The sequence below is a fragment of the Clupea harengus genome, chromosome 22 (assembly GCF_900700415.2).
Source record: "Clupea harengus chromosome 22, Ch_v2.0.2, whole genome shotgun sequence".
Classification (NCBI taxonomy): domain Eukaryota; kingdom Metazoa; phylum Chordata; class Actinopteri; order Clupeiformes; family Clupeidae; genus Clupea; species Clupea harengus.
This window is the reverse complement of record NC_045173.1, coordinates 5,878,092-5,899,952: the sequence shown is the minus strand read 5'-3', so window position 1 is coordinate 5,899,952 and position 21,861 is coordinate 5,878,092. Positions and strand designations below refer to the sequence as shown.

The window sequence follows — 21,861 nt, the reverse complement described above, 5'->3', positions numbered from 1 at the left end:
AGGCTGTATTTGAATACTTCAGGATATCTGTTTTAAAAAATATTGTGAAAAAATAAATAAACCAGAAAACAAATAAGATAAACATGGCAGGTAACCTCAAGGCATTCGGTTAGTACGCACACACATAACACTATATTTCCAGGCATATGATTTGCGCTGGACCAAAAACCTTCACCCACTGATTTACTTTCTTGCACTCAAATTCATCTGAACTCTGGTGGTGCAGGGCGAACTCAAACCCAGCTCCTGCTGCACCTGGCTTTGAGCTGCAGTTTTTCCAAGGCCCAGACATAGATGATAATAAGACATAAACCACAAGTAGTTTGAACACTTTCAGGGTCGAACACAGAATAGAAATGCTGATCATCAAATACATCCAGTGTTCATAGTTCAGTACTGAAGACAAATACAGTTTAATCACCTTCACACCCCACATTTATGCAAACATTTATAACTGCTGTTGAACAACTATGTAGCACTGACAATACCTGACAATTGCAGTTCACTCTGTTGTATAGAGCCAACCTTTAAAAAAACAACTAAAATGACTATATACAGTATCTACTCTATAAAAACCAACTGAAATGACTATACAGTATCTACTCTATAAAAAATAACTATACAGTATATACTCTATAAACGGAGGAGCACCTCATTATCCCTGAATCTTCAGTACGTTTCCTTGTAGCCTAAGCTCATATTTGTTTAGTTTTAAGCAATCAGATGTTTTGACAACATTTTGAGTCTTTAGCCGGTATGTCAGGGGCTTAGGCCTTTTATAAGATGTTGGCTGCATGGGAGGACATCTATCCTGAAAGTGTTGTCAAAACAATATTGATTAATTCAATGACACTACTGAGTTATCATTCTACCCAATTTAGTACAGAATCTGACATAGTCTACAATCTAAAAATATTGCCCACAGAAAATATCTGTTTTCACTATCTAGCAAGGATAGCACAAAAAGCGAGGTGCTATGTCCTGGTGTGTATATTCAGGCCACATTTTGGACTGCCAGATTCAGGTTCAAGATGATGATATGAATTCTTTTGAAATGTGAAAGGTAAAGTGGGGACCGAAGGCTTGGTTTGTTTTTGTTTGTAATCACAGTTCCAAGCAAACAGCAGTTATATATCATAATAGTCTTTTACAAATCCATTACCCACTCACCACAAAGACTATGTTTGCCATTAAAATATTGGGGAATACTGATGTGTGTTTAAAATGAGACAGCCAGTCTTATCATCCTTTAAATTGGACCAAACTCTGATCCTAAAAACAGTGATGGTCTCTGTCACACTTGAATGGAACACGCTCTTTACTGCACCAGCATGGCTGAACCAAAAAACACCATTAATGCGGACAGCCATTGAGGGCCCATTTGACTTCATTTGACTTTATTGCACCGATGGCAATCCCTGTCAAGCAGAACAGCCCCACGGAATCACAGAATTGGAATGGGAAGCCATGGCTTCTGCAAGTCCAACTCTATCTTCAACACCCGACTGGTTTGAATTTGTGTAGATTAAACCTGTAGCCAACACCCACCACACCTTAAAACAATAACAGCAATAAAACTCCACAAATGGACCAGCTTCAGGCCTCCAAAAGCACCAATTTCAGGAAGGCAGTGAGGCATTCCCAAAACAGCCAAATTTTAGCCCTTTTCCCAAATTCCACAGCAGATGTGGCAGTCATTAGGACTCAATGAGGAAAGGTAACCTTTCAAAGGAAATAATCCACTAGTCTGATGGCCTTCGCCGCCTGTGACACGCTTGGTAACATCCCTAGATTCAGATGGCATTCAGCCTATGATTTCCTATCTGTTGTTACATCCTCAGGGTGCCATAGCTTCTGAAGTTATGATGAATGGAAAAAGAAAGATTGTGGATGAGAGAAAAGCTATGCAGTTTTCGTCTAAAATAAATAAGTGGATAAAAAAGCTGCTCATTCAAGGTCATACGGATGGGCATTTCAACCAGCTTGCTTTTTATTAACACCAAGGCCTGCATGTGCAATACAAAAGTCTCAGCATTTTGTTTTTAGCCCATGGCCAATTAGCTATGAAGACACTAAAGTCCAGACCACCTCAAATGTTCTCCTCCTTGTCTTTTCCCCTAAAACACACAGAGAAACAGTTGCGGTTATTTTGCCCATTAGATACTTTGGTTGGATGGGTTCAGTGAACAATACCCTGTTTTAATGAAAAGGAAGGAAGAAGGCAACATGCATTAACCACAGCTGCACATATTCTACAGGCTACTGCAAGGATTTTGCTATAGTGATTCGTAAGTCATAGGTTGCTCTACCATGGTGAATGATGTAATGTGGCACATACCATTCGTGAATCATTACATCCCAAATACAGAGGTTACTTACCAAGACTTCTTGTTCATATGTAACACCTAAAATTGCTATCACATTCAATCAGTTTTATATACGTTGGGTTATATTGAATGGTTGGCTATTGTGTTAATTAGCAAATGGCTAAGGGAACACTACGAGCACTGTGATCCAGTAGGCCTATGTTGAGATGTGCACTGTTTCTCTCTAAGAGTTCATCCCATTTTGACTTGGCGTCAACAAATCCAACAGTATGTAATTTCAAACTCTGTATTCATCACCCTATTAACCTGTTAGTATATAGGCCATACACCACATCCCCACATCCATTCCATACAAAGTGAAAACTCACTTGATTCTCTGTTGGACTAAACATGTCGAAATGGGTTAGGCCTATAATCAGAATAACGTTCAAGCCTACAATCACTAGCCTTCAGAGTAGGCCCTAGGCCTGCATCTGTTGGAAAATATCAAGTTTATGTAACGTACAGTCCAAATGCTAAGAAAACTGCAGTTGACAAAGTAAAATAAAAACTACTATAGAAGAAAAACAAACCAACCCTGCTATTTTATAGCCTACACAGGCCTAACTGTAAATCCAAAAGTGAGTCCCAAATTGAATGAAGCTTGCCTATGCCTTAAAGGCACAGTACGCAATTCTGGCGAAAGGTTGTTGATATTTGAGCTCGACCATCAGTACAATTACACCCCTTCCTTCTGTGCACCTTTCCCATTACAGAGGCAGGACAGGCTTGGCTATGAACATCAGAGCGTTTTTTAAAAGAGCATACACTGAACGGACAGTTAGAGGACTATGGGGAGCAATTCGCTGAATTTGACTGAATTATTAAAAATGACAGTAACGTGTAGCCTATTGTTCTAAAACATTAAATACATGCAAAGTTAACCTGATAGGCTGTATTCACTCTATAATAAACGGAGTAGCTCGTCAATATTAACGAAGAAAACTATAGACTTACACAGTGTAACATATCGATGACTTTAGTGTTCCTTTCGAACATGAGCAAATATAGTTGCCAGTCCTAGCCTATCCATCTAACCACCCAATCCCGGTCACCCCGAACGGCTTTAGTTGGCCAACCAATTCCTCCGTGATATCCCGGAAGTCTCCCTGATCTGCTTCTGGCTGCATGAGTGTTGTGAACTAGTTGTTGTGAAATAGGTGAGTCTTGAATGGATCTATAAATAAATAACGTCAGTATTTCAGATCTTTAGAGAAATAAAGCTTAAGGACACGATTAGTTTACCCCCAAAGTAAGTCGATTGGTAAAACCAGCTGATTACATTAAACTGGCTACTTTGGGGGACAGCGTTGCACGTGGGTACAACAGTCGTTTGCCCCTTAGCGAACCAAGAGTTTCAGCTTCATTAAACAATTACAATTGAATGTAACGTTAAAGTACATCATCACCACCATAGCCGACAAGAGAATCGTTTGGAAGGTAGCCTAATTCCCTGCGAAAATTGTACCGGCCCTATACAGTCTAAATTGGATGTTGCTAGCTAGCGGTTTCACATAGTCAAAACAACCTCACACCACAGCAGTTAGGTGAGTTGAACGGTCATATATTTTGTTCCGGTCTACCTAACCTGGGACAGTCAATTAGCGGTAGACATTTTTGTAAAATCTGAAGACACTCTCCTGAACGATACAAGTTTTTGTAGTTACTGAGATTGGTTACAGACTCCATTAGATTAGCTAGGTAACAGAGTAACCAATTTGTGCATATTGCAAAGCCAGATAAAATATAGCCTTTGCGTAATATAATTTAACTGGTTAACCCACATTTTAACGAGATGTTTGTTTCATGTTATTGTTTCATTGCTCAGCATTAACTCCATAAAGTATTATCACCTTGAATCAGGGAACACCTGTGTTGAAGTTAAACTGAAAAAAGTAGCACAGTTTGAGAACTACTTAACTCTAAAAGGAAATGCTTCGGTCCAGATTGATCAATAAATGTGTCTCCTGCAAAGTTTGCCTGTTAGTCCTATAATATTGTAATTGCATATCTTCTATAAGCCCTTAACATGTTGCATGCTAATGACAACATTTCAGTGTTTTGGCACTGAAACTACATGGCTCCTTATGTTACTTTTGCTGCTCTGACAGTGTTTGCCATGGTGTGCAATCTGTCCAGTCAAATTGAGTTAAGTTATCTGACTGACCATATATGAACAATTTATGCTCACTTGGTTAATGATTGGCAAGGCTTGTTTTAAAATATTGTTGAAACAGAACTCCAGTTCAATATAATGTAAATGGTATACAAGGTGGTAGCATGTAATATTAGATCATTTCATTTATTATAGACTATTTACTTAACAAATTAATGTCATTTTACAGGTTTGATGACATGATTAAAGGTACTGTCAACGATTCTAATCCTTGACGCTTTTTGTCAAATTCAGCAAATTGCTCCTCACAGACCTCTCGTGCCTTTTGCAGCTATAGACCAGTGCTCTAGATGCAAGTTCTGCATAACAGAATTGTAAAGTAATGTTATTAACTGATAGTATTATGTTACCGTATGCTATTAACTGACATTTTCATTGTTTTTGTAAGTCCTATTAATAGTAACACTATTTTGTGGTAAAAAACACCGACTGTAAACGATTAATCATTGTCTGTTTTAGTCTCTCTGTGACTTTAGCGGGCCAGCTGGCTTTGCTGCTTGTATTCAGTGAGGTATATATGCGGTTTGTTTTGAGAGTTCAGCTACTCATGTATAATTGGGGCCATAACTGATAGATACGTATAAGGTTTACATTTCAACGTATTATGGGGCGTCATGTCCTCGGATCTTTTAACACAACAACGTGACTGTTTTAGTTTTGTCATGGAGAAAATGTGTTAAAACAGGTTCAATATTAGCGTAAATGAAGTAAAAGTACATCATGCGTGCATATAAAATTGTACGCATGAATGTGTAGCCAACATTCAAAATAATGGTCTTACAACACAGTGGGGGGTCTTATTGTACTCAAATGCTTTTGTCATTAGGTTGAGGTGCTAGTGATGGTGCACATTAGTAACTAACAGGTAAGAAGGCTGGCAATCAATATATATGTGTGTGATGTATTGCAAACCATGTCTAGTAGTAAATTGGAAATCATAGGTAGAAATTGTTCAGATGCAACATAGAAAACAGAGAATCATGTGTCAGACCTCAATTTCCCTTTATTAGTCTATAACACAGTTAAAGGTAAACATTTACATGAAACTTTTTCCATCAGTAAACAACTAGAAGACATCGCCACAAGCAAGAATTAGCTTGTTAGCTATCCAGCATAACCAGCTAGCTTGCAAGTTAAAATGCATGGTTTTGCTATTACAGTACATAAGCCTGTAAATGTCTATGCAAAGTCCATATACACAAGATCAGGCACTAAATTAATAGAACTGTAATTCCACGTAGGATGGTCCAACAGACATTAAAAGTATATAGCTGGAATCACAATTTAAGTTGGACATTAAATTGGACAACAGCATTAACAACCGGCAATAAACAAGGCTAAAACCTGTTTATTTTTCGGGCTGATTTGTTCAATGCACAGACAGAACATTAAGGTGAGGCGCAACGTCAGTTATGCCTTTACCATTAATGGATTGTCAAATAATAGTTTTGCTAGACTGATAATGCCATCTAGCCAGCTATAGGTCCAGCAAGCCACTGGAAAATCTGTCCACCTTCAGTAAGCCCCCCTTGTGTCTATTTACTTTAATAACCGTAAAGAAACTGTAGAAACTAGTTTGAGGTAAACAGACACAGGTCTATCTCTGTAGGGGTCCTTTCCATGTTGTAACGCTTGTAATAACATTATGAGCCTGTCAGTGGCGAAAACAAGCAGTTTACTTTGACACAAATGCCTGCCCCATAGGATAAAAAAAAATAAAAAAGAGTGTCTGGAATAGGCATAATTGTTTAGTATAGTGCTTCATCAAAGGGTTATAAATAAACTAATTTTAAGAATAAATGTAGGCTGATTGCAGCTGTCCTCAGGTGAATTGATCTGTTTATCATAACCTTATTCTAGTACTAGATCGGTTATATCACGACCCTGCCTATGTAGGGTTTATATTCAAGTCAGTAGGCAGGCCACTCTGGTGGCTGTGGCATTTGCCCTTTCAAATCCCTTCAGAGTACAAATCACACTTGAATGACCAGAGTAGTTGGGGAGGAGGAATCGGAGGCACCTCTTGGTCTCATCTCTTTTACCCTATCCCCAGGATAACTGCTTTGGTTTTAGGTTTGTGTTTGGTGTGTTTTTCCCCTCCTTGTCCTCTGTTGGTTGCATTCCCTGGTCGGCGAGTTGTGACCGCCTGGTGTTGCATCTCCCCTGTGGAGGTAAATGGGCAGAGGGTGTGGGTGTGGGTGTGGGTGTGGGTGTGGGTGTGGGTGTGGGTGTGGGTGTGGGTGTGTGTGTGTGTGTGTGTGTGTGTGTGTGTGTGTGTGTGTGTGTGTGTGTGTGTGTGTGTGTGTGTGTGTGTGGTGGGTGGGGAGGGAGCGAGGGACGCGGCAGTGGAGTTGAGGATCATCTTTGGCTATGATGGTGTAGACATGCTGGGCTGACCAGGTCAATGAGCCGAGCTGTCAGAGAGAGGGGGCTGCAGGGAGATCTCTCAGGAGAAGTAATGTGCTCTTCTTTTGTTTCTGTGGAAACCCTGAGCAGGAGTGTTTAAGGCTCTTTCAGTATGAGTGGGTTTTAACTCCAGGTGTCATCAGAGGGAATGTGTTGATTCTGTGTCCTAAAACCTGGTTAGCTATACCAAGCAAGTAAACAACAGTAACAAACAAGTAAACAACACACTTTTGAAACATCCGATAATGAACACAATGATGACGCTTGATACAAGAGAAAACTCCTTGATACAAAACGTTTTTGTCTTTCCTGGTATGTTTAGTGGCAGATAATGGATAGGCAAAATCTTTTTCCCAGCTGATTTAATTGCCGTTTTCACACCTATAGTTTGTTTGCTCTGGTCCGAATAAGCTGTGTTGGTTTGGTTTCTTTTCACAGAGAGAAACATCTAAGCAAACCAAAATGCATCACAACAAATCATGTGAGAATGTTCACTCTGCTTATTGGTCAGATGTGTCTGCGGCGGACCTGTGTTCTGGACTAGTGTATATTTCTGTGAGAGAAACATTGCTATGCAATTTAATATGGAGCAACAGCAGTAAAAAGTAACCGATTTAACCGGACTACAAAGTGCAGGTGTGAAAACACCCTTAGTGGTCATGCTGGGTGGACAAAACTCATGACAAGTTTCAAATTTGCTTCAACAACATTGGCCAAGCTATGCTATGCTATCTGAATATCAGTACTAACACTAAAGAGTGTGTACTTGTATTACATTTAACTATGATCACCCGGGCACTGATGGGCAGCCTATTTTAGTTGAGTCCAAGCTTATGACTATGCAATTAGGTTATAGGCCTCTGAAGATGACACTTGCTGATACTTGATCTGTGTCAATCAATAAATAGCACACGTCTCATTATCAGCTTGTGGGGAAAGGGGCAAACTGAAAAGTAATACCTTCATTACATTTCTCTGAATTCACTTGGTGTCTTCAATGCAAGAAATTCCCCTTGAGGTACTTTTTAAGATAAGGGGGTTAGATTGCGAGTTAATATTAGTAATCGAGTATGGCACATATTGAGACAACGATTATTTAACACAGTTACTCATGTTTCTCCAGCAGCGGTGTGGACATGAGCCTGCCAAACTGGACCGTCAGTACTTTTATTTAATAGAATATATTTTTGTAGTACCAGCACCAAAAATGATATTTTAATTTCATTTCAATTTTAATTCGTACAGGCAGGCAAGTGTTGACATGTTGACGGATGACCGATCAGATGAGATGCTAACGCTAGTTCTGGGTTTGACTTTTTAGGCTAGCCTTGAAACTGGTATGCTACTAGAACTGAGAGTTAATCGTGCCTTGATTTGAACAGGGATAACTAGTATAGAATAGTGGATAGCTCTTCCTTGTACAAGCGTTGAGAACCATTTAAATTCAACAACAATATCTCTGTTTTAAAAATTCAACTGCACCACTACTCTTATACAGTAGGCTACTCCATTACGTAACTTCCGGCTGGCGTCAGTTATCTGCCCTGTGGATTAGGCCTGTAGCATTCAACTATGGTCTCTTAATCTTGCCAACGTCATGAATATTAAACCGTGTGAAGTTTCAGCAGTGGTGCTGCTTATTTAGTGGCTGAGAGTGAATTTGGGCTTTTAGGGAGGGGCGAAAGCACACCTCAGTAAAGGAAATGACTGCGCTGGATTTATAACACGAGACAAACAAAAGCATCATTGCGAAACAGAATGTGGCACATTAATCGTTTTATCTTGATTACGTTGTTTTCATAATTGTTGGAAGCCATAATCGTAATTACAATTGTATTAATTGCACAGCCCTGGTTAGTGAAGGGTTGCTGAAATATGAACCACAACACAGAATTGCATAGCGAAGTGAAATGCTATACGTGACATTGGAATCATGGCTCTGCAAGCCTTCTCACCTGCGGTGCACTGTAGTAGTACTGCTCTGACAGTATCACTGTCCCAGTATCACTGTCCAATCCCAGTTCAATTTAGGAGGATTGAGGGACACACCACATTGCATTTTTCTGAATAAGAGTGGTAGTGCTCCCCATGTATGCAAATCAGAGCCAGCCCATGCTCTATACTTTAAGCTTAAAGCCGACTAACAAGAAGCATGGGATTGGTCTAGATTTATTCATGCTGTAATCATTCCCAGCCAAAATAATTAATTAATCTCCTGACAGATGTGATGCATCTTTCTACGTGAGATTAGCAATAATCTGAAACAGACAAGACAGCAGTCAAGAGAACAGTGGTGTGTTTCTTTAATATTCAGGTAATCCATAACTGAAATAAACTACAGGCATGATACGTATTTGGATGCAGACTACAGCATTGTACGGTATCTATATATCGTTAAACGTCTTTGGCACATACCAACAAAGTAGGAAGTTATGACTATGGTCATACACTAGTTGTCTGTCTACAATATTGCAAAATCCACAATATTGATTAGTGATTAAACCTTTGCCTGGGTTTATGTTTGTAGTGTTCTAGGTTTAAGACACCTGCCAGCCAGTCATACATTGATTGATTTAGAAAACATCATTGCTCTTCACTTGCCTAATGCTTAGCAGAAATGGAATTCCCTGTCAAATGGCTGCTATATTTTTGAAAATATATTGAAACGGCAAGTCTGGCTCTTTCTGTAGAGGATAAAACAGTTTCTGCAAAGTGATGTGTGTAGTTATGTAGCGTTTAAAATCAGAAATAAGAACTATTATCCCTTTTCATCACAATAATCTCAATCTCTCAGAATGCCATTGAAAGTGGGCTGTAGCCTAATGCAAAGTTTTTTTTTTCTGTGAGGAAATCAGTTGGTAATGAGGGCTGAGGTAGCCTAGAGAAAGTTCTGCCTCAAGCCAATCAATTTCTTTTTCCTGTTCTGTAGTCAATCAAGTGGAGAAGTGCAAGGAAAGCCTATAAACAAGCAGACCCTCCTGGGACTGTAGCCCTAGTTGTTTTTGCATGTGGAGCTGCTTAAGCTACACAGCAGCGTTCCCTCCTTAATACATGGATGAGGAGATCATCCTTATGTTATTGGCTCAGTACATCCTCAAAGGCTGTCAGTAGTCAGTTTCAGTTTCTGAACATGACATGCTTGTTTATGTTTGTGAGCATGAGATGCTGATTTAATCATTTTAGTGCTTATGAAACAGTCAAATAATGTGATGATATCTGAGCTCAAGGTAGTGTAATTAATCTCATTAACTGTCATAATTACATAAGCAATAATTATATTAAATGAATATTTTCTTCTCATCTTCCTCTTTTAACAAGGCATGTTCTCGGAGTATCCTGAGGGTGAGGAGTACGAGGATGACCTCTACTGTGACAGTGATGAGGACTCTGGGCTCTCTGCAGACAGTGATGTTGAAAGATATCTTTATTCCCAGCTGCATTATGCATCTTGCCCAACGGATACATCTCAGGCTTCCATTTCAACGCCAAAGATCCAACCTCAGGTGGCAGAGCCTCTGGTGGGGAATAAAAAGCGCACACAACCACAACCTCGACCTCCAGAGGTCATAGTCATTGACTCTGGGTCTGATATCATCCTAGGCTCAGATGACGATGGAATCTGTTCTTATAAAGGGTCAAGGGCACATCTCCACCGGAAGACTCCAACCACCATGAGAACATCCTCCAGTGCATCTGGTACAAGCTCTGCCTCCAAAGGCCTGAGCTCAAGGCCTGCGCAGGTAGTAGTGCTGGGATCGGATGACAGTTCAGAGGACAGCTCCGAGGGGGACTCTGAGCAGAGCTCCGAGAGATCAGAGGACGCTGGCAGACAAAAAGGGAACAAAGCTGTTGATTTAAGGTCTGATTCAGACTCGGATGATTCAGACTCAGATTCAGACGGACTGGAGAAATGGATGCTTCTGGGCCAGGACAACCATAATGAAGACCAAAGCATTCAACTTAACGTGTCGGGAACTGATGTTACAGGTAGGTGTGTGTATATCGTAAGTAAATGTGTGTATGTACAGATTATGATAAAAGAACAGACTAGAGAGTAGCCACACTTCTTTCAATACAAGAGCCTCAAGAGCCGACCTGAGAGTAGGGATGGGAATCGAGAACCGGTTCTTGTTGATCCCAGTGGATCGATTCCTTGGAATCGTTAGCCAATTCCTTAACGATTCTGCTATCGATTCCAGTGTCGTTTGCGCACGCGCGATGACGCCACATGCAGCCTTGCTATGTTTAGACCGCAGCCAACATGGCGTCTAGGCAGAGGTGTGAAAAGTGCAGTTATATTTCACGCGAAAAGATGACCACAGGGCCACTTGCAATGCTTGCATAATGTCTATTTCGTCAAAGGGGGGAAATACTACCAATATGCAGAAACATTAGTCCACACAGCATGCAATAACTTTGCAGGAATGTCACCTCTTTGATGCGCTACGGAGTGATGATAATGTTAATGAATCTCAACCAAGCAACAGCAGTGCTGTATGCTCAAAGTCATTCACTGATCAAGAGAAAACTTTAACGCGAGCTCATTCATAACTTGGCATGGACAGGAGTGACTTGCGCAGATAATTGTTCCTTGCAATAAATTAGTGTTAATGACTGAATTTGGTGGTAAATAAATATCCATATGTAGTGTTCATCTGAGCCAGCTGTGTTTTGTATCGAGATATATTGAGATTTGATCCACCGGTGTGGTGTATCAAGACATATACCATGTCTGTAACCTGTCTGTGTCATGTTTGTAACACAGCCAGGGCAAATTCACTTTTTAAAAGTTGTAACAGACTTCAGCTGTTATTGATGTGCACCCTGATATAGTTGTGGAACTCAGTTTCTTAGCTTTTAATGTCCATTAGCCGCAAGAATGGATACCTATCAAAAGTATTACAATCATGTAGATTGTTCAGTGTCCCCTACTTGATCAAGCTACCATTGCACATTATTCTTAGCCTAAATATTAAGCAGACCCCTGATTTCGCATGCTGATCTGCTCAAACGATTCTCCATTTTCTGGGACAAAAGTCACTGGTCGGAATGCCCAGAGGAAGCCCCAAGCAGTCACAATCAAGCCCTGGAAGTGACAATGGTGATTTCTCCAAAACTAGGGGCACAATCTCAGAACTAAAATTGCTATATTTTGTGCCCCCTGAGTCAACATCTTGTTTACCTTTCGTCAAGGTAACCGAACTTGAGATTAGCCCAATTTTCCCATGTTTCCCCTTCCAAAGTAAAACATTGGCTTGCCACATTTCGATACAACTTTTTTGACCATGAGTAACTTTTATATGAATAGAGGTTTTAGTAGTGTGTAGTTCAATGCTTTTACTACAGTCTTGGGTTGAGCTAGCCTTGATTAGCTTGATTTAGCTCTAATTAGTGAGTTTTGGGCAAGTTGTCATGGTAGCCAGCAGTCACATGTTGTCACATGTGTTTTGTTGACTATTTAAACCCCTGGCAGGTTTTCTCCCCTGAATTGGAGATGCAATTGGTAAGGTACATCAGTAGGTCAGTGCACATTTACTTTGGTTTATTGTGAAGTGGTGCAGCACTTTAAAATGCCCTCTTATGTGGGCAGAGAAAGAAAAGGCCAGTGCAGAAAGGGGAGAAAGAGTCCAAGCTGATTTTGGGAAAGAAAAAGAGGGCAACAAAGCGTTACATTAAACATTACATTGCCTTAAAGATACAAACGACTCATCAGATGAGAACCAGGGTTTCTGTTTGTCTGTGTGGAACTATTTTCAAATAGCCGGCCAAAGGAGACTTAGGTTCAGTGTGTGAGGCGAAGCAAATGGCCCATGCTGCATGTAGGCTACCTCAGGAGAAGCAATTTATGTTTTTCCAGAATTCAGGACTTCTCCCCCCTCATTCGCTAACGTTACATTGATATCAGAGTAAGCCCTCTGTTGATGTCCCATTATTTCTCTCAGGATTGTTTGTCTATGTAAAGCCATTTAACATCACCCGCAAGTGATTGTGATCACTTTGAACCGAAGACTTTGAGAAATTAAACTTTGCAGTTAATGTTGTGTTAACCAGGAAGGTTGCTTTGGTTGTCTAGTTGCTATGCTAGCTAACTAGCTAGCTAAGGAAACTTTTTAATAACCTTAAATGGTTTAAATGGAAAAGTTCCATTTGCATGAAATGCTAGCTAGTTATCTAGCTGATGTTATTTTCTCCTCGATTTAACGTATACAATTATAATAGGAAAAGGTGGAAACCCTCAGGGTGCCTGTGCAGCTTCATATTAATGAGTTCATATTAGGGATGCACGATATTGAATTTTAGCCGATATCCGATATGCCGATATTTACAAGCTCATTTTGGCCGATTGCCGATACCGATACCGATGTATACACCTCTGCTTTTTAATTATTGAAAAGTATTTCCTGTACTGGAATTAATCTGTTATTATGATAGGGTATTGCTGTAGATACAGGACATTAAAAACTTGATTTGTATCATTTTAGAAATAGACATTCACTCATGAAAACTATTGAAATGATTTGAAATATGGCAGATTTATTTATATTTTCACGTCACAATGTTCATACTTGAACAGTACCTCCTAGAACTTGAACAACTACACTCTGGAAATGCAACTTGGCTAACTTGGCAAGCTAACGTTGGTTAACTGACTTCCAGTTTCATAACATCCCTTCTAGGATTTCTAGACTAATCTATGTAAGGTTATTGCCAAGTTAGCTATATAAATTCCATATATGCAAAAGTAAGCCATGTACAGATAGCGTGGGCTCGTGACATAACGTTTCACATCCCGTCAAATGAGATCATCAACTTCGCTGGTGTCACGTAGCATGCAAGCTAACTAGCTAGTGTTGTCTAGCTAACTAGCAACTTATTAACTTCCATTAGCGCGCGACAGGTAATGTTGCACGCGGGTGGTCTGCATCTATGCATGCAACCTACGTTACGGCCAAGCTGTCGTCTCCTCTTCCATCTCCTGAAAAGTTTCCTGACAAATAGCATGTCAATATCCTCTGATACTGTGAAGTACTGCCACACAGCCGACGTGTTAAATTACGTTGTTGGCGCTCATAGTAACCAAAACATTTGCTTCCCGTGCGCATAATTTGAACCTCACCTTATCGGCCAGGTACATCGGCAGAAATGTTCATATCTGCAGATGCCGATAATTACGTTTTGAAGCTTTTATCTGCAGATACCGATGTCGTGCCGATATTATCGTGCATCCCTAGTTCATATTCACACATATTAACATGAGTTCCTCACACGCTAGCAGCTGATTACTGTTAAGATGGTTCCCTAAGCTAGAGACAGCTATGATAGTTAAAAAGCTCTGATAGGTAGAAACCCTCTGGGTTCCTGTGCAGCTTCATATTAACACAAGTTCATATTCACTTCATATTTAAAATGTGTTTATATTACACACACTAGCAACTACGAATTGTTAAGAAGCTTTTTTAAGCTAGAGATGGCTAGGGTAGTCTTGCAGAGGTTTGGCGCTCCATAGCATCCAGTTAAATACAGTCTGGTAGGAATACACGACACCCCTTACTTTATTATGGAAGACTGAATTTGAATGAAACTAGTCTTTTCTATCTGATCTGTTTTTTGTATGTGAAAGAGGGAGAGAGAGAGACCCATTCCCCATTGGGAAAAAATAAAACTGATTTCATAGGACTGTAATGAAAGTAAGTTATTTATTTTAACCTCAAATTATCCCCCCCCCCCCCCCCCCCCCCCCCCCATTTTACCTTGGACTACGTCCCAAGTATGCTTGTGGCATCCTATACATCCATTGTGTTTATGGTTATCTTTCCACCCATTTCTCCAGCTCCTCAGACATTCCGTTGCTGCTTGCTTTGACCAGTTCGTAGTTAACTCTGTAGTTAACCTACAAACTCATCAAAGTGAAGTCAGCTAACCTTTTCATTTTTTTGGAAAGTTTTACTAAAGCAACAGTGACACAATTTCTAGTTTATTTGCTACCACACCCACTGATAATTGTTTTTGTTCCTGTTGTTAATTAGCTAATTAATAATTTGGTGCAAGTTCTCCAATTTGATTGCATGTTTTTTCTGTCAAATAAACATGCACATCAAAACACGAGAGGTTTATCTGATACATTTTAAACTTACATTTTAGATGTGCGTGCACACACACACAATATCAGGCAGGATAAAGAGAACTAATCTGACTGAAAAAAGAACATAACAACTGAGAAATAACAACTGATGGAGAACAAAATGCATCTAGCGTTTGATGGTGAGATGGAGTCTAATCACAGAAATGAATGGGAAAAAATGCATTTTCAAATCTTTGTAGATCTAGATGCATTATTTAACCTGCAACCTCAGCAAACCTTTAGTTCAGATCGGGCATATCTCTCCCTCCTATTTCTGATGAGGTTTATCTCCCTCTCCCCCACTCCTTTCCTGCCATCTTTCTTCTTTCTGTTTCTCATTTGAATTTCCCAATCCAGTGGGGTCTCTGGGCTGGCATGTATTTCTGCTAGAGTGCCCATGCTTCACTGCATCACATACTGAGTGTGTGTGTGTGTGTGTGTGTGTGTGTGTGTTTGTGTGTGTGTGTGTGTGTGTGTGTTTATATGTGTGTGTGTGTTACAGAGAGAGTTTGTATGGTGGGGCCTCCTTTTTTCCTAGGTCTTGTCAGGCTTTTGTTTGGTGTGTGTGTGTGATTGTGCATGTGTGTGTGTGTGTGTGTGTGCATACAGGGCGGGTATGTGGGGGGTGGGGTCAGGGCAGATGAGAGAGGGGTGCAGAGGTCCATGTAAGAGGGTGAGAAGGGTGGTGGAGAGCTGGCAAAGGAGCAGCTCCCCGTTTCTTTTCTCTGTTGCTCTCTCTCTCTCTCTCTGATCTCTGGGGCTTAGCATCCTCCTTCAGCATGGGGGGTGAAAGGGAGGGAGGTGTCACTGGTAACAGACGCAAGGGGGTTGGAACGCATGGAGAGATTTTGGTGGAGGGGGGAACAGTCTGGATGGGCAGTGGAACATAGGAGAGAAGGAGAAATAGGTGATGTGGATGGCTGCTGGAACAGAGGGCAAGAAGAAAGATGAGCTTAACTGGAAGAGGATTGGAAAAGTCCAGCACATTCTGTGTGGACACCCTCTTAGATTGGTGTGCGCCAAAGCTTTGAAAAATACAACCAATCATCTCGAAGTGCTTACAGTTCAAGCCTGTTGAGGAGTCAGACTGAGGGCCGCTACATCAGTGATTTAATTTAATTGAATTAAAAGGAAATCCTAAACTTTGAGGCCTTCTAGCCATAATATGGAGGATGACTGGAAATGAATAAGAACTGGGCTCATTTGTGAATGGTCCAATTCCGCTAGTTGGCTATACAGATCGGTTTCGTTTTGATATATTTGGCTCCTCTTTTGTGAGCTACCGCCTGGACAGAGAGGCAGTCCGTTCTAGAATGAAAGAAAACAAATAGCATAGTGGTCAAATTAATTGTGGTTCAATTATCTTTTACATTTGTATTTTGCAAACCCAGGGGTATGCCAGACACACACACACATACACACACACACACACCAGCAAGAACACTCCCTCCATGAAAACAGAAGTGTTTTGCACACTTGAGTAGACGTGATTAGCATCCACTGTGTTGTTTCCTGTTGGCATAAATACATAGAAACACAGTTCTTCGGTATGATTTATTGTGTTTATTATTATTTAACATTGCTGCAAACATGCACGTAACACTTCCCAGACCTCTTCATCTACTACATGTGCATAATTTACAATTCAGTGAGAAAGCAAAGAGGTTTCTAACATGACGAGGGAAAATGGTTATGCGATTCTGTTGTATGAAATATAGACTTATAAATCACACATACCTCAGTAATTAGACACAGATGTGTTAGTGTGAGGTTAGCAGCAAATGACAGTAGTAAATAAAAACTCAACATTTCTATACTTGTGTACAGATGAACATAGTAATTATATGAAAATATAGTGACTTAAATGAAGTGAAATACGTTTGTTTGCAGCTGTCAGTGGGCAGGTGTTCTCACTGGTGGATATAATGGAGGTTAGGCCAGTTTTCAGCAGGGACACAATTCCGTAAGAGAATAGAAAATAAAAAATGTAGTAGAAATTCATCATGTTTACTTAGGTCTACATAAGACACTTTTAAAATATGAACTATTGAATAAGACAATTTATATAATCACCAGGTTAAATTGTAGGTATATTGGACATTTCCTTTGAAGTTTGGCTGCAATTAAAAACCTTTACTATTGAAATATACACTTTAAAGTACATTTTGATACATTTTCTATCGTAAATTAACAATGGCAGCTATGTATCTAAAATATCTCTGAACGATACCTTACCAGTCTTTGTAGAAAATCCAAAGCAAATGGGTAGTTGGGCTCAGTGCAGGGTGATCTGTGTAGGGTGATCTGTGCAGGGTGATCTGTGCAGGGTGATCTGTGCAGGGTGATCTGTGCAGGGTGATCTGTGTACGTTCTCTTGTGTCATTAGGACAGATCTTTTGGGAATAACACAACCTGCTGTCTTGGCACGGTCTTTTATGATGTATCAGGAAGTGTTTGTTGCGGCAGCGTTCAACTACTTGCTGAATTTGTCATGACTGCCACTGTCTTTGAAGAGGACATAGATGTTGGCATGACTGCCACTGTCTTTGAAGAGGACATAGATGTTGGCATGACTGCCACTGTCTTTGAAGAGGACATAGATGTTGACAAGTATGCACACTCTGTTGATGAACTAGCCAATAGAATCACTTCATTGCCCTGTGTTGAGCGCTATAGTACACACAGTGTAATCTCTGCAGTCCACACCTCCCATTAATTATTTTAGTTATGTAGTTATTTCTGTCAGACGGAGAAATTAACATCCCAAAGCGCCACGTGTGTGTGTGGTCACACGTCTTCTGCTTATTGCCCTTCACTGGCGCCCTGTGGCAGCTGGAATCAAATTCAAATCTCTTACTCTTGCCTACAGAGCAGACACCAGATTGGTGCTGATTTGTCGGAATTCCATCATTCCGGTTTTGTTACAATACTGGTGGAATAAGGTACCCAATTAAATCTGATCAGGAGAAATCTTTGCTATATTCTAAAATCATTTGAAGATGTACCTTTGAAGAGCTCATTGTGCTGTCACTACTGTGCCCCCACACATTATTTACCTACTTAATTTCCATTTGTTTTCTTTATTTAATTAAGATTTTCTGAGTTTCTCTCGATATAAGTGTGGCCTAACTAAACTATTACCTATAGATCATCACTGGCAGGTCACTCTCAGTCTACAGTGTAGGGTTCTTGACACGAAGACAGGCACTTTACCACCTGAAACTGTTTCTGCTCATGTCAGGAGAGAATCTCGACAAGCCCAGAGATATGTGCTCTAATCATTGGCCATCTGGGCTGTCAGAATAATCCCGTACTTTGGATCACTATAAACGCCTCCGCCTCAGATCTGTCCTTTGGCTTGAAGTTGCACAGGCACCAAGAGCATACATCTCCCCACACCTTCACAGTCACCAAGTGCATACATCTCCCATACCTTCACAGTCACCAAGAGCATACAGCACCAAGAGCATACAGCACCGAGAGCATACATCTCCCCACACCTTCACAGTCAGTCAAGCGGGTGTCTCTTGCCCTTCCTCACTCTCCTCCACTGCAGTCATGACTCCTTCTGAGCCACCATGGCCATTAATCTTTTTCATTTAGTCACTGCTATTGAATTATAATTGGCCAAAGTTATTAGGCATCTCAATAACCAGCTGTGATACTTAGCGTCCGTGAACTGATGTTGCTGCTGTTGACGTTTACTGACACAGGGTGTCAATTTAGCTTCTCCACCGTACATATACACCTTCATCTTTCTAGAAGAAACAAAGTGTGGGGTCCTTTTGCAGCCTTAGTGAAAAAAGCTGAACTGTAAGAAATCCTTTTGATTCCTTAGTTTGGGTTGAAATGTTGAATCCTGTTTTGTGTATATGTGTGTGAGAGAAAATGACATTCATTCAAAATTGTGCCAGTGTGCTTTGATCCAGAATAAACTGCACTATATAAGGGCTTGTCAGAATATTTCTTATGCTGCTTGAGATGGTAATTCAGTGCTACCCAGTCTACTCTGTCACTTTTGCCACTGTGTAATTGTGTGATGGTATGCTTATATATCAATTGTGGTAGGACAGCGTGTCTGCTGGCATATTGATTTGTGTGTGTGTGTGTGTGTATGGGGGGGGGGGGGTCTGTGTGTGAGTGAACAAGTGAGAGTGTGAAAGAGAGACACGTCAGTAAACCGTTTTGGACAGCGGTGTCTAATGTTATTTACCGACACCCAGAATGTATCAGAGGCACACACACCTCATCCACTTCACCCCAGACATTGGGCCTCACTCTTGAGACCTGCACGGTACACACACACACTCATGAGACCTGCACGGTACACACACACTCATGAGACCTGCACGGTACACACACTCATGAGACCTTACAGTACATGTACTAGTTGACAAAAATCTGTGAAATGACCATTCCCTTTCTTTATTATTTGCAATCTGTTATTCAGAGCCCCCTTCTTTAACCTGTTCCCATACAGATAGGCGATGAGAAATGGGATTAGGGTTAAGACTTTAGTCAGTGTAACAGTCTGTGCAGAGATCTTTAGAGAGTGCAGCTCTGTTTGTTTGACTGGCTATCCAGTTGCTTCAACCAAGTCAAATTCTTGTAGTATTGTACCCAAATCTGAGAAGCAAGTTTAACAGGTTCTATACCATCCCTGCACATGCACAATTGATGGTTGTATTTAGTGACAGGAAGCATTGGGGTACTAAGGACTCTTGGAAGCGAAATTGTCTGATTTAAATATGGTTCTTTTATTAAAATGTCTCATATTTTCTTTGTCTTCTTTTGCATATGTTCAGGGCCTTCTACTTGAGTCTAATTTGTAATGCATGGGTGTGAATTATGGTAATTTTGAGTGATTGCACACACATGTCCAATTTAGGCATCGTCTGCATTTATTAACACACTCAAAGGGTATACAAATCTTTTAATTTTGAAGATTTTAACAGTTTGTTCTTATATTTGATCATTTCTAGAATGCTAACCCTTTTGTGTAGAAGAAGCTGTGGCACAGTGAGTGAGGGAGGTAGTTTGTTTGTGAGTAAGTGTGGGAATGAGTTTCACACTGTAATCTCATTGACACTGACACGCTGTTCTCATACCACACCCGCCACGGTCACAGTGTTTACAGCGGAGAATGTTTCGCCTCAGTCTGCTAATCTCCCTCAACCTTAATTTGCGTTGATCAGTAAAATATTTCATGAGATTAGACAAATATGAGCTTTCTCTAAACCTTAAACCAGGAACATGTCCTCACCAGACAGACATGTACTCAAATACCAAAATGTACTTGTTCACACAAACACACATTTGCACAAACACACATTCACACAAACACACATTCACACAAACACACTTTTACACAAACACACTTTTACACAAACACACATTCACACAAACACACATTCACACAAACAAACATTCACACAAACAAACATTCACACAAACAAACATTCACACAAACACACATTTACACATTCACACAAACACACATTCACACAAACAAACATTCACACAAACACACATTTACACATTCACACAAACACACATTCGCACAAACACACATTCACACAAACACACATTCACACAAACACACATTCACACAAACACACTTTTACACAAACACATATTCACACAAACACAGACTGTAGAATGCATTTACTCAGCATGGCAGATACGTTTGCCATGCCAGTATAGGCAGGACAGAAACACATGGAATATGATTATTTTTTTCAATTCACATCAATCGAATATGAGTCGGATATCTGCTCATGCCACTGTAGTGTAACCACAATTGGAATTTTCATACAATTCCAGTATTATTTGTGCCCATGCTATGATAAGATATTTATATTATTTATGTTTAACCGCCAGCTGAACATTTCAGACATTTCCATTCACATTTGAGAGTTTGTCACACACACATTATTAAAAGCTTCAGCTGTATTGGGTTCATGCACATGCATTTGTGCACTGCGGCGGTTGCACTTATTACTGGACATGCCCAGGCCAAGATCAGGGCTCTTGTCCTTTGCACAGAATGAGTTGATGTTACTCTCTTTTTGGACCTTTGGATAGTTTTTGTAAACTTCCCCCCTCGTGGCTAGGCATCTTCACCATCTCAACTGGTTTGTGCACATGGGTTGTTTGTTGCACGAGGGTAGGTTTAGGACTTTAGGTGTAAATGTAGCGATCAAGTTATTTTGGCAGGTGAAACCACGCAGTATGACAAGCCAGATACAGACAGAAATCAAGCCCTGCTGTGTAAACCCAGCCATGGCAACACGGCAGCTGTTTATCTCCTGCTAGTGCCATCTTCTCAGCTGGGATGGGCAGCAGCGGGGAAGGAAGTGGAAAACCGAGCAGATATGAAACAGAAGCTAAAATCCCTTCCCCATATATCCTATTTTTTCCCTTACAGTTCAGTGGAGAGAGCCAACACACATATACCCGGACACAGGCGCTCACACACCAAAAGCCTCAGGCAGTGTTTGTGATTGGGTCAGAGTTTGGCTTCAGATGGGGGTGGGGGGGGGGGCGCACTAGTAACAGCAACCAGTTGGAACAAGCAAGGAGAAAAAATAAGGGCTCTCAAAAAACTGCACACCAGCTAGACCACCACAGGCTGAACACAAGGAGAAAGGGGGAGGTGAAGGGGTCTTAAACTTGATTCAGAGTTGTTGGACCTTGGTCAGTGGTCACACTCATTCTCCTCTCCTGCTTTTCCCCTCTTTTCTTCCCCTCCCCTCGCTGTCTATTGTCCTTTCTCTTGTCGTGGTGGGTGA

At 40.7% G+C, this 21,861-nt stretch overlaps 1 protein-coding gene across 3 annotated transcripts in view; it reads left to right on the top strand.

The window, feature by feature from the left end:
- The first annotated feature begins 3,395 nt into the window (after positions 1-3,395).
- The window catches only part of zcchc7 (zinc finger, CCHC domain containing 7), a 56,495-nt gene continuing 38,029 nt past the window's right edge, over positions 3,396-21,861 (top strand). Inside the window, exons 1-3 of one of the 3 annotated variants that reach the window (XM_031559340.2) lie at positions 3,396-3,526; positions 4,712-4,731; positions 10,267-10,935. In XM_031559340.2, coding sequence (XP_031415200.1) covers positions 4,722-4,731; positions 10,267-10,935 — 679 coding nt within the window. In that variant the 5' untranslated portion in view covers positions 3,396-3,526; positions 4,712-4,721. The other 2 variants (XM_012831295.3, XM_031559341.1) reach the window with 2 other exon arrangements.